The 17798-nt window shown below is 39.6% G+C and overlaps 1 protein-coding gene across 3 annotated transcripts; it reads right to left on the reverse strand.

Annotated features, from left to right (window-relative positions):
- Positions 1 to 73: 73 nt before the first annotated feature.
- LOC110370432 (uncharacterized) lies at positions 74 to 16790 on the reverse strand. Of its 3 annotated transcripts, none has more exons than XM_021326228.3 (11): positions 16593 to 16789; positions 15830 to 15949; positions 13286 to 14967; positions 10622 to 13174; positions 9779 to 9974; positions 9128 to 9575; positions 8944 to 9047; positions 7478 to 8869; positions 6321 to 6552; positions 4147 to 4272; positions 74 to 3563 (listed from the first exon to the last, which is right to left on the reverse strand). In XM_021326228.3, the coding sequence occupies exons 1-11, from the start codon at positions 16641 to 16643 to the stop codon at positions 3532 to 3534; spliced, it is 6936 nt and encodes a 2311-aa protein (XP_021181903.3). In that variant the 5' UTR covers positions 16644 to 16789; the 3' UTR covers positions 74 to 3531. The 3 variants fall into 3 exon arrangements, with proteins under 3 accessions (XP_021181903.3, XP_021181902.3, XP_021181901.3); XM_021326227.3 differs by lacking the exon at positions 74 to 3563 and having other exon boundaries at positions 3602 to 4272; positions 10622 to 10800; positions 10882 to 13174; positions 16593 to 16790; XM_021326226.3 differs by lacking the exon at positions 74 to 3563 and having other exon boundaries at positions 3602 to 4272; positions 16593 to 16790.
- Positions 16791 to 17798: the final 1008 nt, after the last annotated feature.

Raw genomic sequence — 17798 nt, forward strand, 5'->3', positions numbered from 1 at the left:
CATAGTTAAGGGAAAAGGTCAGCCCAGTTTCATCGCAATGATGAGGGGTAAGGAATAAAGGAAAGGCGCTACATTCAAACGAAGATTTTATGTAATTAATTATCATAACATCTTTTATTCTCTAGTATTATTTTAAATTTTACATGCTTAGTTCAAACATTGAGAAAGAAATAATAATATTTAACATCTGGATAATATACAGCTTTCTATTTACGATCCACTTAGCGTTAAAAAATTATATTAATATATATATATTGCAAAATATTCCATTGTTACATCGAATACCTTACATAAAAACATATCCAACGGGGGAGCGGGACAAGCCGAAGGTGGGTGCGATCACAAGGAGTCGGAAGTACCAATAAACTAGCTTCATAATATGGCAAACGATAGAGTGCGCTTTTTGTTCACCATAACAAAATATAGCTTTCACTTAACATTAACTATTATAATATATACACAGACGCTTCTCTACGGGTTGATATAATTAAGAAATTTTTTATCACAAAGATTTTCATCTAATATTCTACAGAAACGTTAAAATGTTGGAGTGCGTTTTGTTGTCACAAATACTTATATATACAGTTGCTGGGCTGCCATTATCTACGAGAAGTTCAAAACTACGTCTATTTCAAATGCTACTGTAAGGTACTATTTCATTTACTTGTAAAGTGAGAGGAAGAATTCTATTCGGAAGTATGTTTGCTACAAAATGCACATCAAAACGCATTCCAGCAGAAAGATATCAAGCAATTAATTTACATCGTTAAAACCAGATCGAAATATTTACAAATCTATTAGACACGAGACCGACACTGTCGCTCCAGTCGGGCTGCGAATATGTTGAACATTTCATTAATCTACATTTGATTCAATAGAAAAAATCATAAAAAATCTTCCTACAATTCTTTTTATACAATACAAAAATAATAAAATCATGGATTAAACAAAGCTGTTAAAATATATTTTCTGTGTGTTAATAACTATGTGTATTTGCCTTGAAGGCGTATTATTGCAACGTATTTGACTATAATCTAAGTTTTAAAGATTATGCGTAAAACACTTAAATTTTTAAGTAGAAGCTTAGTGACGTCCCGAGCGCACGGGCTAGCGGAGCTTATCGCAACTACATAGAAACCTTCTAAACTGCTGCACGAAATAGGAAATCAAGACGTTACTTAATCAGGACAAGTTAATTGAGAAGACTCTTCGATATGTACTTTATAGTCGCACAGCTCACTTGGATTCCATGAACATAATCAATTCATTTTCGAAAAATAAATAACTCGTCGTCAGAAATTGCGTTCAACAATCATCAAGACTGTAATTGACACGTAATAAACAGCGAATGTTGCCAGAACATCAGATTTATACAGACCGCAAAAAGCACACAATCTAATTTATAAGAGGGTCCCAAATAAAATAGCAGTGTAGGGAACCCCACGTTTTGAGCAACGATTTGGATGACACGTCAGACACTGGGCATTATAAACGTAGTTTAACTACATAGATTTACTCTAAATTGCAACGATATCCATATTTGGATTTATCTAAAAATGGGGCATATTCCACCAATAATAAAACACCGATCGAATAGTTACTACTACCAAAATATCAGCGCCTTTGAAGTTTAACAGAAAAGCACAAAATGTTATTAGAATATCTACATTGAGAATTGTCCCTTTCAAAAGTATTGCTGCACAGAAGATGTTCCAACCGATTCTACACAAAATGATGTTAGAAATGTTATACTGAAATTAGTATTAACTTAGCATGTTACTTGCGACACCGGTTCAGTACTCAGGTACTAAACATTAGAGCACTAGAAGATATTTTGTAATGAATTAGACTACATAATCTGTTGTAACGGTTTCCGTCAACAATCGCACTGTGGGCCTTGGTCAGTAACTGCGAAGGTACTTTATCACTGTTGAGTGCGCTAGTCGCCTATAAGTAGAGCTGTAAACTAAACCTAGAGTCCCTACGGAAGCCTACCTAAATATAACAAACAGAATATTTTGCAAGTGAATGCACATAGCTTCCTTAGATCACTGGGTGCTTCGGTGATAAACACTATTTTAGCCCGAGGTTATTCACAACATTGATTCGTTGTTATAATAGTTATATACAGTCGGCAATATATTAACTATTGTAAATTTTTGTATATAACATTCAACTTGAAGGTCGCTGTAATAATAAACAACATTTAATTACATAATAAATGTAAAATAGAAGAATGTCATCACACATTTCCAGTTTTCGACTCTGCAGTTCAGTTCTTACAAAATAATGTAAGATAATCGCTGTATAGCGCTGAAATGCAGAGTTTAAAACTGTATATTAAATATTTTACAGTTGTTAACATAATGCTGTGTAAGCAATGTGGTACAATCAACTAGCTAAATAACAACCTATTCACAATTCGACAACGACGGCCTGCCAACTTCTGCAAACAATGTACACAGTACATATCTCATAAAACTTCTACAAACGTTGATCTGTAACACATCGCGTCGGGTATAGTACATAGTGGCAATTTATTAACAAAAAGCACACAGTACCAACAAGTAATCAGTGTTTGTTAAGAAACTGCATTCAGTATTTGTTGTGTCAAACCAAATAGGTATATTTTATTAGTACTAATGTGATTGCAATTCATATCAGTCAAATTCTCGACCTCTTTTATCCAATTTGGATGCAAAAGCCACGCTAAACTAAGTCTTCGTACACGACGCCACTTTGCAACGCTGTAATTTTTAAATAATTTTAATTTTATTATGAACCATTCAGTCCATGTATAATACTTGAATCATAACCAATAAATATTCGTTTCGTCCGCGCTGGCGCTGCCGAGTGGCGTGGTGCCGAGTGTCGGACACTACTACCCAGCTGCCTCAACATATCCTTGTGATGATAGACCACACAAACAAACCTCTGCACAGTATGCTCCACTTAAATAATAACACAGATTTAACCTCTAGAAATGGCTAATGCGCATCTGTATTAAAACGACTCTAAATTACACGTGAAACCTCTAACACTAACAAGAGACCTAGAACTAGGACGAGCCCTCGGACCCCCTATATATGCTAGAAAAAACATAAAACAAATAATAAAAACAACTATAATTTACTTAAACATTATGCGTACAAAATCCTAGCCATCATTCCCTAAACGCACTATCGAATAAATCGATAATAAATAAATATATCAATAAGATACATAAACATTGTACATATATAAAAAATCTTTCATACCATTATATATATACGTTACCGAGTAGGTTCCCTATATTATATCTTAACTCTCCTATATACAATATGTACAAAGGGAAATAAAAACAATTTGTACTTGCAGAAAAACCGTGGAAAATAAAAACGTAGAAGTAAAACGGAAATATACAATATGCGCGCGTCGCATCTAACGTACACTCATAGAAAAGTTCCTTTATGCTAGTTATTATATAATACAGGCGACGGACCGACGCCGTCTGAGATTTACAAAAATAATGTCTTATGTGTGCTCCGCAGACTACCTGTCGCCCCGCTTCACCGCTGCGCCATCTGCCGGACAAACCACCAGTTAGAAATGACAACACTGCTTCCGGTTACATGGTTTATTGCATGCCAACATAAAATCTATCTACATTTATGTACACAAGTTGCTCTTTCTATGTTTAATATATTAAATATGGAGAAAATACCTTACAATATTCCTACGTTAAAACTACAAGTACTATTACACAAACCAAATACTTCATAAGTAAAATCCTAGTTTAGGGCTCCTTATTTTCAACGTAGCAAGTTTCGGCCGTCACCTAAACTACCTATTAATTAATGTGTAACCTATGATTACAAAAATATTGGATTCATACACCCCTCCTTCCCCACTTTAGGCCCTTCACTCCCGTTTTATACCCATATGTTGTACTGTACATGTTATTATTCCATTGGTTATCGACAGAGTCTGATATTTGCTCCATAGATTTTTGGCCCCAAGGGTCTTCGTGGCAGTTTGATGGGGCCGGAGGTTGTATTTGGCCCATAGGGGGCATAGTGCGATCCCTTCGAGTAGAGAACAAGTTGTGTTGGTTTAAACTGCCAGTAGGTTGTTCCGTAAAGTGGTTATGTCTCCAAGTGGGCATACCGGTGTTTTCGGTAGGAGGTCTCGCCTCTTCGTCGTCGGGTAAGGCGAGACCGAACTCCCGTCGTAACCGCGAGCTGAGGTTCTCTCGCTGGCGTTCACTAGCTGTCGGCTGTGCGTCGAACACACCTGTGAAAACAATTATTCAATTTTTAAACAATGGTTCCAATCATAAGTTTCTTTTATTACAGTTATTTTATTTTCGGGTATCTCGGATTTTCGGTTTTGGGTCTACACAGAACATGATACGTGTACCTACATATAAATATAACATAGGCTACAAATATTGCTACCTACTGTAAATGTTAATTGCATTGAAGCTTAAGCGAAATGTCAAGTGGTCGTCATCCTGTTTATCATCTCATATCTGAATGAACACTGTCAGTTTAGTTTGCGACGCAATACTGCAACATGTACTAAGTATACTATACACTATGCAGCGCTAACATTGTATATGGTCGCTTGCATATTAAATGAATCTCATAATACTCCACAATTTTGTAGAATTGTATACTCAACGCCACTTTAATGTTGCACTAAACTATAAACATTCTAAAACGACTGAAAACTAAAGCCGTAACCCCATTCTGCGCGCGTCACGTTTACCGCGATCGTGGTCTAAAAATAATCAGTACTGGTGCAGTTTACGAAGCAATTTGCCTCAATTATACGAGTGCAATTTGACGTTGTATAAGTAGCTATGTAGTAGGTGTCAGATTATCTCAGCGACCAACCATGTGGGCGTTAAATAAAAAAAACCTCGTATGAATATTAGTAAGATTTCTGTGCGGCGTAGTTGTGTGTTTACACTTATAGTCAAGGTCGCCTCGGTAATGATTTTAGTCTTTATTGCGAGTTGCGAGCTCCACTGCTCACATTATAGCTTTGTCTTGAACATTTACACAGAGGTTCTGTTAGTTTTATTGGCATGCTTGATTGTTCGAGTACTTTGTGTGAATCATCAATATTTTTGTTGGTACACAGGGCATTATGTTGTATCGTATTTTTGAACGTTTATAGGGCCCCTCGCTATGGTGATTTGATTCTTCCGGGTTGTATGGCCTTGGTAATAGACATAATACGCAATATTGTTAAAATATTGACTTTGGGCAATATAATAAAATATTTATATGAACAGAAAATATGCTTTTTTTCGCAGTTACTTGCAACTTCGCAATAAGCAAATTACACGCGAACACAGGTAACAAATAAACTCGACATGCGTTAAATCGCTATGGAAACACAGTGACATAACAACAGCGGTGTTTGTGTGAACCGCCGTTATCAATGAATTAAACACAAAAACATACAAAACGTCGATAAACCGGGGGTCGATTATTGCATAACGAACCAAGTATACACGAGTATGCATTCGTTATACATGTATATGTATACCTATTTTATCTAGCTGTGTATGTCATACATTATGGGCGATACATATGCGTACTCAGTAAATGCATGTTGGAATTTAAATGCATTTTGTATCAGTACCAAGATGAATAAAGTGAGTTTTATATTTTATCAAACAGTGTTGTTGATGCTGATTGCTGACGTTGGAAATAGAAGCCAGTTTCATTATTTATCGATTGGTATTTTAGCTCAAATTATAAGTACAAATTGAGTTTATTTCGACATATCAATTCAGTTCCTCATACAGTTTTTCGCTCGACAGTACACATTTCCTTTGGAAAGCGCATTCACGAGGGGAGCGTAATAGCACTACGCTAATCGTGTATGACAGCACGTTATACCGCGGGCGCATCAAACAATTGACTCAATCAATTGCTAGCGTGCTCCACTACACAATATAATTGTATACAATGCGATCATGCGAGCCTATAATCATATTGTCAATTATATTGACTTGATTATAATTTCGTACATTTTTGTGCTTAATAATGATAATGTCAGTATTATTTTTGAAATCTTCGTATTTGAACTTTAAACACTTTCAGTGAGAGTTTAAAGATATTATTAAATTGGTAAGTTTTATCTGGTTTTCCGCAGCAAGTGGCACCTTAGTAGTTTTTAGTCGCCAAAAGATGGAGTTTTTCACGTCATAAAAAATAAAAAGTTTATAATGACGATCCGCAGTGAGGTTTCGGTTAACCACTTGAATGCCGGTAGCACGGATCCAGGTTAATCTCTGTTTCAAGAAAGGCTAGACATATGCTTACCTTTAGGCGCATGGTCAGCAGTGAGCTCCCGATGCAGGCGCTGCTCGAGCTCGTCGGCGGCGGCCTGCGCGGCCAGGTCGAGGCGCTGCGGCGACAGCGACGCGGCGCCCGACGACTCGCTCGACCACTCGGCCGGCGCCTCGCCCGCCTCGTTGGGCGAGCTGGACGAGCCGCCGCCGCCCTCCTCCACGCACCCGCCCAGGTGCCGCTTGCGGTACTCCGTTATAGAGAGCTGCGGCGTTCATAAATAATGTTGTTGGTAAAAGTTCTATGTTGGGTGGATTTGCGAAAATTTTGGGACATTACATCACCAGACAAGCATCTTGTAATTTGAGCAAGAACTAAGAAGGAAATGCAATCCCATGATAAGTTCTTGACATACATCAACCAAACCTAAAGTCGAAGTTAAAATCTAAACAAAATCAAGCAGATCGCCACAAACTCTTGATCGCAGCACAATTATAAACATTATATTGCATGATGTTTACTGGATCGATGCATGAGCAGTTAGAATCTTCAGCTAGCCGATAACTGTGCCCTAGCATTAGAATAACATCCGTCGGCGTATCGGTCGACGCTCTGTTTTGAAACACTTCGAGCGTCACTCAACTAGAGTATACTCTCTGATAAACTATATTATTATTCGATTCATAAGCGAAAGTCTAACCTCTAACATTTACTGATGATTAAAACCAGAGATAACTAGACATACATTACATAATACCAGGGCAAACAAAAACATGAATGTAGGCTACTGAGAAGTCCTCATTAATACAAATATCACGTGGACATCAGTATTGGCCATTATCTAATCTGTGACCTTGGTCTGGTTTTACGTGACACAACAGTATTGTGCATTTAATTTGTAGGTACCTATAGAACTATATTTTTCATTTGCTTACTGCAGCAGTGAGGCATATACATTACCATAGGTAATTCGTAAAAGGAGCTGTCTACTCCACACACAGACTAACATGTCTGCAGTTTTAGAAAGCTACGACTGTTTGATGCAAGCAGCTTTCTAAACGATGATGGCTTCATAGAACAGATTTTCTTATAATCATAGGGCTGATTTCTAATACACGAAATTAAAAAATAACGTCTATTGAATACAGACAGAGTACAGAAGATATAAGTGACATAATGTAAGTACTGACCTTCCTCCTGACAGGTTTGGGTTTCTCGAGGGGCGGCGGGTTGAGGCGCGGGTCGTGGGACCGCGGGCAGTAGGGCTTCGCCAGCGGCTTCGGCGAAGGCGCCAACAGCCGCGCCTTGTTCGAACTGTTCAGCACCCCCGATAATATCACACTGTTATTCGAGTCCATATTGTTCACTCGCGTTAATATCGCCTGCACATTCTTCAAATCGTCCACCGGCGTAATACTGTCCTTGTCAAACAAACTACTATCTAAACTTGTAGTCCTATCTATTGCACTCTTTATTATAGACATGTTTGGTACGTTCTCGTTTATTGAACTGTCCATGTTGAACGACTGTGACATGTTGCTGAATATACCGGAGAACAGCCCCGTCGAACTGAACCGCGACGAGAAGGGAAGCGTTGAGTTCTCTAGCACGGACGGCCTGTCGATCGAGAACGGTTTCTCGATTTTGTCAAGCTTTTCCACCGGCGATGACGGACGTATTGTCTTCACTGGCTTCATGGGCTCTTCTGGCAAGGGTATCGTCTCAGGCGGCGGTATGACGGGCATTGGACTCGGTTCCTCGGGCAGCGGGATGTTCTCAGGAGCTGGCAGAGGTATCGACTCAACAGGCGGCAGAGGTATGTTCTCAGGAGATACATGCACTTTGACGTCATCGTGAATAGAATTGCTCATCTCATCGTGTATGTCTCCGTTGATCTCTATCGCTTTGGAAGACGTGTCGTTCTCGGTCCGCAACTGCACACTGATCTGATCGTCTACCATGTTGAGGTCGAAGTTCAGATTCACTTTCTTCCGTTTCTCTTTGGGCTTCTTATTTCTACTTTTAAGTATTTGTATGTTCTCTGTGTGGAATGAGTGTATTTTCTTCTGTATGTCGTCCATCTCATCACGTTGTGGTGACGAGTTCCCGCTCGTGTCTGCTGACTGGCAGCTGTTTAACTTGTCGGTTGGACTCTCAATTCCTTTCACGTCGATACTGCTGTCGACTGATTCCTGTATTTTTGGTTGCGCGGGTATCGTAGTATCTATTTCCATTGGCACGACTTTGTTATAATTACTTTCGTCTATTTCCACATTATTGTTATTTGTCTTGATGTCTTCAGGTTTGGGTATTTCAGGCGGATGTTCGTCTTCAGGTGTGGGCACTCCAATGATTCTCCTAATGTTCTCACTGTCATGTGGGCCCTTAATGTTCATGTTCAACACGTCATGGTCTATATTGCACTGGTCGTCGGAGCCTTGGCCGCTGTCCGACCGAGTTCTGTCCCTACCGTATATACTATCCATAATATTTCTCACTTTATATTGCCTCGTCAACGCTTGCGTGTCATCTTTGACCGGCGAGTCTTCTGACGTTAAAATAGGCGAAGTTTCGTCATTACACTGCATAAACAAAGTTTCTTGGTTAGTACCTTTATAGACAAAAATCTCTAAAAGACAATTGTTAAGCTACTTACAGGCACAATAGTGTTCTGTTCGCACGAAAGCGATTCTCTGGCTAACCGCCTCTTCTTCAATGGTGTCACCATTTCGTTTGGCGGAGATTCTGGAACAAAGACGTCTACAATTTAACTTAGATATACATAGTTTATGAGAAAAGACCAAAAATCTGTATTAATCAGCTATAGACGAGGTACATACCTGCAACAGGTGAATCACTCTCCTCGCTGATGGCTTGCCTGAGCCAGCGTTTCTTGGCACTATGCTGCGCTATGATCGGCGTGACCACCTCAGCTACTTCCGTGGGCGGTGTACTCCTAGTTATTCGCTTGGCTTTCTTCGGAGGCTTATTCCTATCTCTACCAGGCGTTCTGGGCGGCGAAAGTCTAGATTCTTCTTCGTGGTCCAAATCGTGTCCACCACTTAAATCGCCTATAATAGTAGACGCCACTCGGACCAAGTTTTCTAAGGACGGCGCAGAAACTAAGGCAGGTCTGTAAGGAGACCTATAAGGCGATGGCGTCCGTTCAGGCGACCTCCCTATCCATTCTGTAGCCATTGTTTTCTTTGTTTTTGGTAATTTGAAGGCGGATTCTACTGACCCAACTGCTGCTTCGACTAATAGGCACGCGGAGCTCAGTCCAAGTTCCTGGAAACAAAACATTTGATATAGAAACGTGAACGATACATAAAAGACTTAAATTGGTATGTATCATCAAGAAATATCTGACATCATGAACAAGATAATTGAAAATGTCTAGTGGTAAATTAAAAATCTCAATCAGAATAAATAATTATTTTCCATCATCTAACTTGAATCCAATATGACGTAACATAGTTCCATAACCTTACCTCATGCGGTACTTCATTAGCCCGTTCATTATGTTCGACGGGGGGCGGGACCACGCTGTCCCGGCGGGGCGGGGGCGCGCGGGGCGGAGTCAGCGGAGTGGGCGGGGCCTCGTCGCCTGACGTCACCATGTCGCTATCGGCTGAGTTTAACCTCCGACGATTCGACTGAGATGTTGTACGGGCACGGCCTTTGCGCCTAGAGAAAGTAAAAAAATAAATATTTGAAGATTTACCCTTGATAAAAAAGGGGGACTGGCTATCAAGCAAACACGACCTAAGAAGTAATTCTTTGATTTCATAGTTTTTGTTGTAATGTAGCGTGTAATGCATAACAAGTACTTGAATGATTGTGTTGCAAATACTAATTCTCAGTCATTCGGATTTTAGACGAAAATCTTTAGAATATACAAAATAGAAACATGGTTAATAACAATGAGAAATATTCATGATAAAGATCAACTTGAATTGTATAGATTTCAATAACATTTATTGGTTATGCATCCAATCAAAATGTTCCAATCTACTGAATATGACTATAAACCCATAATAGCATTTCTTGCGTAGGAGTAGAAACACTTTTCATTTTAATGGTATTCTGCTTTGAATGTAAGTATGTTAGTAGGTAAACTTTTACACATAATTTTCAGTAAATTATCATAAATTATTTTATTTTGTTATCTTCTGATTGGAGAACCTAGTCATTGCGGAAACAATTTTTTTTATTACTAGCAGAATAATCGCACTACATTTACTTTTAGACAGTCTAAAATTGGAATTATGCCAATTATTTAGCAAAAAGAGTATTCAAGGAGGTAATGTAACAATAGACCATAGAGTACTTACTTTTTCCTCTTTTTCGTAGTGTTGTGGACTTCTTCCTCGTCGTCCTTATCGTTCGCGTTGGGGTGCGGATCCGACTCTCGCCTCTTCTGCCTTTCTTTCACTTCCTGTTTGCGCTGTTCAGCCTTTTCCATGCGTTCAAACGCCTTCATTATAGCTTCCATTTTACGTTCCTCGCGCGTCTGTAATTTTGACACAGGTTTAGAATTTTGTCTGGTCCCAAGGCTAGGAGGTGGAGTTTCGATTGAGTTCTTCGAACTAACCATTTTCCTCTTTTCTTTCTCTTTGTTATTAGTCTGTATTTTGTCCTGAGAGTCATCCGTTTTGTCATCCAGAGAGTCTTGGTTCACGCATGCCGTTCTGCTCGATCTTGAAGATCTGTCGTGGCATGCTGACTTAGCCATGAACTCTCTTGTTACAGGTCTATCTTCTTCTATTTTTGGTTCCTCTTTAGGTTTCTTTTCTTCAACTTTTTCTGGTTTTTCCTCATCTGAATACACAGGCTCTTTCTCTGGTTTAATAATCTCCTTTATCTCTTTTTCTTCTACCTTAGGAGCAATGAAAGGCTTGGGTTCCTCTACAACTGGAAGCGGAATCTCGTGTTTTATTTCTTCAAATTTCTCTTCAATTGGTTCCTCCTTGCAGTAGTCTGGTTCATCCAGGTCTTCAGGCTTCATTTCTTCTTTGGCTATTAGATCTATTTCTGGTTTTATATCTTCTACTGGCTCAGGTTTAGGCGGTTCATCAAAGTTTAAGGCCATCACCGCTGATGATTTAACTGGTGACAGAGGAGGATACTCATGTTTAATTTGTTGTGGAGATTTCTTCTCAGATTTGATTGTTGTGAGAATTTGTGGCGTAAATTCCTTGATTGGAGTGGTGACAGCTGGCGCGAGTGGTGGAGACACCGGTGATGACGAACTGAAACATCTATTTCTGCTTCTCTTCTCCCGCGGCGGATAATCGACGCTCTTTCTCGACGCTAGTGTGTTAAGGCCGTTCACTTTACAGTGTTTCGGGTTACCGCAAGCGCAAGGCTGCTTACTGCCGTCAGCATCGTGACCAACAGTAATTTCAGTATTAGACTGAATAACTCCTATAGATACCAAATAAACATGTAATGTGCCCTTAACAATGCAATGTTGTAATTCAGCGTTAGGTTTACATGATCTTCGGACGAATCTCGCTTCGTTGCCGTATGTTCTTGTGTCAATACATATTTGAGTGTTATCTTTAGGCAGTCTGTAAAAGAACACGAAAGGCCCAGGCTTCTGGCTGCCAGCTCTAGCAGAGTTCTGGAGTTGTGGCCTGTGTTGGTTAGACAACATGTACTTGCCACGTAACTCTATTACTGGCGTGTTTTCTTTCAAGTCCTTTGTTGCAATTAAAATCTTACCACCAGCGTGAGGCACAGTGGTACATAAATGCGCGTTCATAGCATACGCCATGTTAGGAGTATTGCCCAGTTTGCTGCTATACTTCATGATTTTAGCTCTCAACTCTGGACTGTAATGATTCGTGACGGCTAATTCGTACGAGTCCTGGAAGTGCGATTGATTTGACATTGTGGAGTTATATTTACTTCTGTTCAACATCATTTCCTTCTTACGTTTGACTCGCTTTTCAGATAGTTTTCTCTTGGTGCCTTTTCTGACTACTTCTGCTTTCTTAGGTCTCTTGGGTCCCCGTTTGGGTAACGCTAACGAGGGCTGTGGTAAAGGCGGAAGCACTGGGACGTTAGAGTTATAAGTGGTGACACATGAGCCGCTTGTATTGGTATATGTAGTGACAGTAAGTAACCGTTTCCTCCGTTGTCCGGGCTGTCGACTGCTCTCTGACGAGTCAGTGTCGGAAGCACCGAGTGCGCTGAGTTCCTCTCTCTTTCTCATCTGTATGGCCCGCGCGTGACGTCGGTCGATGGGTCGCGGCGAACAGATCTCGCATTGGTAGGCGTCCGGTATGTTCTGCCGGTCGATGCCCATGCAGTCCACATGCTGCCACTCGCCGCAGCGGTCGCAACATATCATGTACCCGTCGTCATGGGTGAAGTCACAAATGCATCTCGTCTTCCCCTCTTCCTCGCCTTCGGGGGCAGTTTCCGTATCACTACCACCTCTGTTAGCTTTCCTGTCGCCATCTATTGACGATATCACAGATGCAGCATCGTCATCGGGCGGCGGCGCTGGCGTCGGCTTATAAGTAATCGGCGCCATTTGTATTGAAGAAACAGGTATAGGTGTTCCAACAACACTAGTAGGCACTGTCAAAGGCATTTCGTAAGACGCGGTGGACATGATAACAGGGGAATTACGTTTTAAAGGACTCATTGGTGATGTAGTGAGAGTGGGCGAGATGATGGCGGGAGGCGGGCCAGTAGACACCGGCGTCGTGGGCGGAGTAGCCGTGGGCTGCTTCTGAGCGGGCTGCGCGTAAGTGTGGTCCAACATCACGAAGGCTAAGGGCTGGAATGAATACCTCCTTAGTTCTTCGGAAAGATTTGGTCGCTCTTCCATGCCGATAATGTCGTCCTCAGTAAGTAATGTTGTTTTGTCGCCACTAGAACAAAATAAATTTGCAAGTTAATAAAACATGCCAAAAGTGTAAATTTTAATTGTAGGTCAAGCTTTATTGCCAATGCATTGATAATGTTTATAGTTATATACTCACACAACAATCCTCTTTTGATTTATAGGCTTGACCTCAACTGGTTCCTCAGGTGAGGGCAGCATAGTTGTTATATTATGGTTCAAAGGTGTTGGACTGGTTTGCAACATCAACTTGGGCTGTGACAAAGACTGCAGTATCTGCGCAGTCAGTTGCTGGTTAGCAGACACTTGTGATACTGTGGAGATAGGATTGTCTGCAGGGCCATACGTCTGAACATATCTTAAATTGGGAGTAGACCCTGATTGCACATAGTGAGGACCCTTTGGTAAACTCGTGCTGATTGGAGCAGTAGAAATCAAGACAGGCCCACAAGGTGACTGTAAAACTAAACGCTCCCCTTTTGGAGGGAACTTTGATAAAGATAATGGCTGGCTCTTATGTGTGGGACTGCCCACTTTCTGTATAATTTTCGATGCATTCGAATCAACAACTCCATAACTAGGCTGCTGACTTTTGTATGTGACGCTGGCAACAGGCCAAGACTTAGCCTCAGATTTGTTAGCTGACCCAGTCTGTTGTATTATTTTAATTGGCCTTGATTGATTCTTCTGATTGGAAACTTGTCCCGAGCTCTTGGATCCCTTAAAAGTATTGACAGATTTTCTTCCAGAATGTACAGACATCTTATTAGGTCCAGAGACAACACGAGATAATATATGGCATTGTGTGTTGCCCGAGGAGGCAGCAACCATAGCATTAAGATTAGCACCATTGTTTACCTTATTCAAAGTTTTATTTAAGTTTGTGCTTTTGGTGAATGTATGACTGTAGGGCACATTCTTGATAGGGCTATTGTTCACAACATTTGGCGATAAAGTGGAGCAGCCAATCAAAGACTGACTCTTCTGGGGTTTAGTACAGAGGACTGAATTACTCAGTTTGTAAACATGACTTTGTGTTCCATACACAGGAGCCATTTCTTTCCCAGTTAAGTACTGTTGATTATAACTAGGGTTCTTCGGAATAGATATATTGCTTAAAATCTGAACTTTCGATGCCTTGGGTCTGCTCATGAAGTTCTCAGTGACAATATTAGCTCTTCTTACAGTTTGATTTGTGTCATTAACATAACTTTCACTGGTGATAATGATTTGTGACACACCAGCTTGTGATCTCTCGTCATCAATCTTAGAGTCATTTGTAGCAGCACTGGTTGCAAGTATTGTAGGCAGCCATAGGGTCTGGTTTCCAGCTACATCTTGTACATTCTGTATAGATGTTATGTTTCCAACAGCTGCATCAACATTAATTGTAAAATTCTGAGGCAATTTTGTGACGTTTTGAACAATTGCAGTGCTCAATGGTGCTTGTATGAGGGTTGTGGAGTTGTCTACATAATTGCCATCATTTGAATCTTCGGTTTCTTGTATTATGGGGTACGCTATGCGCCCTACGTTATCAATGGCCTCTTCGAGCCTTACAATGCCAGAGAGGGAGTCCACAGACATATCTGTATCACAGTGTTTCTCAGCAATGTGATATTCAACTTCTTTGTCTACTTTGTGCACAGATTGAATGATACTTTCAGGATTTGTGGAGTCAGGTTCAGGATCACCTTCAGTGGGAGACAAGGGCACAGCCCTCAATACAGGAGTTCTCACACTAGGTACATTCATATTTGTTAATTTGTGATCCAATACATGTTCGTAAACATTTTCACTGGAGGTGGCCGGCCCGTAATCCTATAACAAGACATTAAAATAAATTAATCTTTGTGGTGTCAGTCAACACAAATGATGCACATAATTTTGAATTAGTAATTAAATGAGAACTTTTGCATAAGTACTCGAATAATTAGGTTTGAAATTGTACACAATACTAGTGGATTTGTTCTCTAACTTCTGATGTAACTAAGAACTAACTAGACATGATAGTGCACTTCTACTTCATTACTATAAGAGATTTGCGCATGATAGGAGTCACTGGTTACTTTACCAACAGCATACAGTGATAGTTGATACAATGTCCCCCAAACAATGAATTTATTAACATACAATCAACATATATTGCAGACTTTCAACAGGAATCATGGAATTACAATCATATCAAATGCCCTCATTAAACTTATGATATATTCCACCGTAAGTATACATAAAAATATTTACACATTACTCACCAAAAAGCTGTAACACTAAAACTTTATAGGATATCAATGAATACACCTTTCTTTTCAAAATTTTATTTATTACAATGTCAAGGTTCTGAAAAAAGGTAGACTGCCGAATAATTTTATTTTTCTAGTTCATAGACACACTTATATAAATAGGGTATTAAAGAAGTAGATACCTCTCACTTTATATTTATATTAGTACCTAGCAATGAGCTTAGTGGAGCAAATTAGAAGGTGCAAGAGGGATTTGTGAAATTGTGCAACTTAATAGTGGTGAAGGAAGTAGGAAAGCAGTGTAGGAACATGATGTTATTGGTTGCAAAATCATAATATTTACAAATATAGTGCTAAGTGAGTGGCTAAGTGTCCAAGTCAGCAGGGCTGGTCAGGGACCTTGGTAATGGGTGTAGTGTAAATAAATACGTGGTACTCACTTGCCGGGCCGCTGGTTCGTATTCTGATGTAGCTGACATGCTGTATATACTATCATCTTGGGTCAAACCCGAGATGACGCCTTGGAGTGCACCTCGGCCCCCAAATTTTATTTCATGTGACTGCAACCGAAAATCTACCCTTTACCCATATATCCTCAAAATGATCAGGTATACGTGCGATGTACACCATAATGTTCTTGGTAAAATATTTTTAGTCCACAAATAGGATACGACCGCCGAGGTCATTGTTCCACAAAACTATTTGAAAGTCACTTTATTTCGTTCCCTACGAGAAAATATAAAGAAAAACACTAAAATAGTGCATAATATATGAAAAAGCAATGGAATAAACGCGTAAAATAAGCGAATAGGTTAATCCACTGCCGCCATTATTGTAGCACGGAAACTGAAATGACTTAATAAACATCAAAAAAAGTAAACACTGTCTTTAAATCAGAATTTATCCTGATGTTTATCGGTTTTATTCAGATTTAATCGAAATACTAGACATGAGAACGCCACTTAATCCCCTTAGTAACAAAGACATGAGAAATATAAGTACATACGAAAATGAGGTTTGTGTATTTATATCACCTCCATAAAATAATAATGACTTACTTGAAGAGATATCATGTATTATTAAGGTTTTTAAAACAGAATACACCAAATATTTATAGAAAATGACAACATCACAATAGTTAGGCAGAATGAAATCCAGATGTAAACACTTTTCCAGAAAATACTGAAGCAAACTTGTACTGACCTTTTTATGAGCGATTTTACAACACCTAGGACGTAGCGAAACTATTTCCATCAAATAATTGCATAGCACGTAATAAATAGGCCTCAAAGTCCGTAACTACGACCAAAACATTCGCAAGAGTCGAAGATGGCGGCCATTGCATTTTCTTGATACAAAACAACGGGGGTTTCATGAAACATGTCGAACTACTAAGTACTTCCGGTCAAATGAGTGAATATAATTTTCTTTAGGTTTATGGGGCCAAAGAAATTACTGTAAATTCACAAAACAAAGTAAATATATGAATGTAAATTTATAATACCAGAAAAATGTGTTATAATGAGTAAATACTTAAATTTCTATATAAAAAGTTGTTCAGTTTAGTTACTAATAGTTTATGGATAGAGTTAATAGACATTTTTTAAATGTTTTTTTATTCCAAAGTAGGAATAGACACAAATGAGAGTTTTTTTCTGCGTATGGATGCGTTCTAAAATAAACAACCATCATTTGTCTATGTTTAGTAGTTTCTAATGTTAATTATTACGAACTTGGCCATCTTTTAGTTTTCTAACTTTCATAGATATTCAAATTCAAAAATGTTATTATGGACAGGAGCCCGTTACTAAATAACAGTCGCATGAGCTTACTTAAGCAATGTTTTACAACAAAAATTATACCAAAGACCCTCTGGAGCCGCAGGTCGTTATCATGTTTACGTCGTGAGTCCTAAAGCATACAGTTATCGGCACGGATATCGAGCCATGACCTTCACCTGCGCAGAAGCGATTTACTGCCTTATTGCCTTATGCGTACGGGTGCGCAAAGCGATCCCCACTGTTCCGCCGAGAGCCCAATATCCGTGCCGGTAACTATACAAAAAATCGCGCTCGCTCCGCTCGTGCCTGCAGAAGCCATATCCCTTTGTCTTTGCATTTGCCAACAATCAAAAGTTTCCACAGACGTATTGACTAACTTTCTAAACTACAAATATATATGGGCTACATTTTGAGTAATTTTTGTTTGTCCTCAAACATAACAATAATGTCGCGTTCGCTCCAAAATCTTGCGTTTTCTGGGTCTAGCATGAACTTTAGTTTTCTTTTTAGTACCAAAACTTGAAACAGTCAATCAGAGGAGCTGAGTATCCCTATTTTGAAAACATATGCTTTGGGGAGACTGTAAATATGTTCGTGACCCTGAGGGGCCACCTGTAAAGAAGGACTA

The sequence above is a fragment of the Helicoverpa armigera genome, chromosome 4 (assembly GCF_030705265.1).
Source record: "Helicoverpa armigera isolate CAAS_96S chromosome 4, ASM3070526v1, whole genome shotgun sequence".
Classification (NCBI taxonomy): Eukaryota; Metazoa; Arthropoda; class Insecta; order Lepidoptera; family Noctuidae; genus Helicoverpa; species Helicoverpa armigera.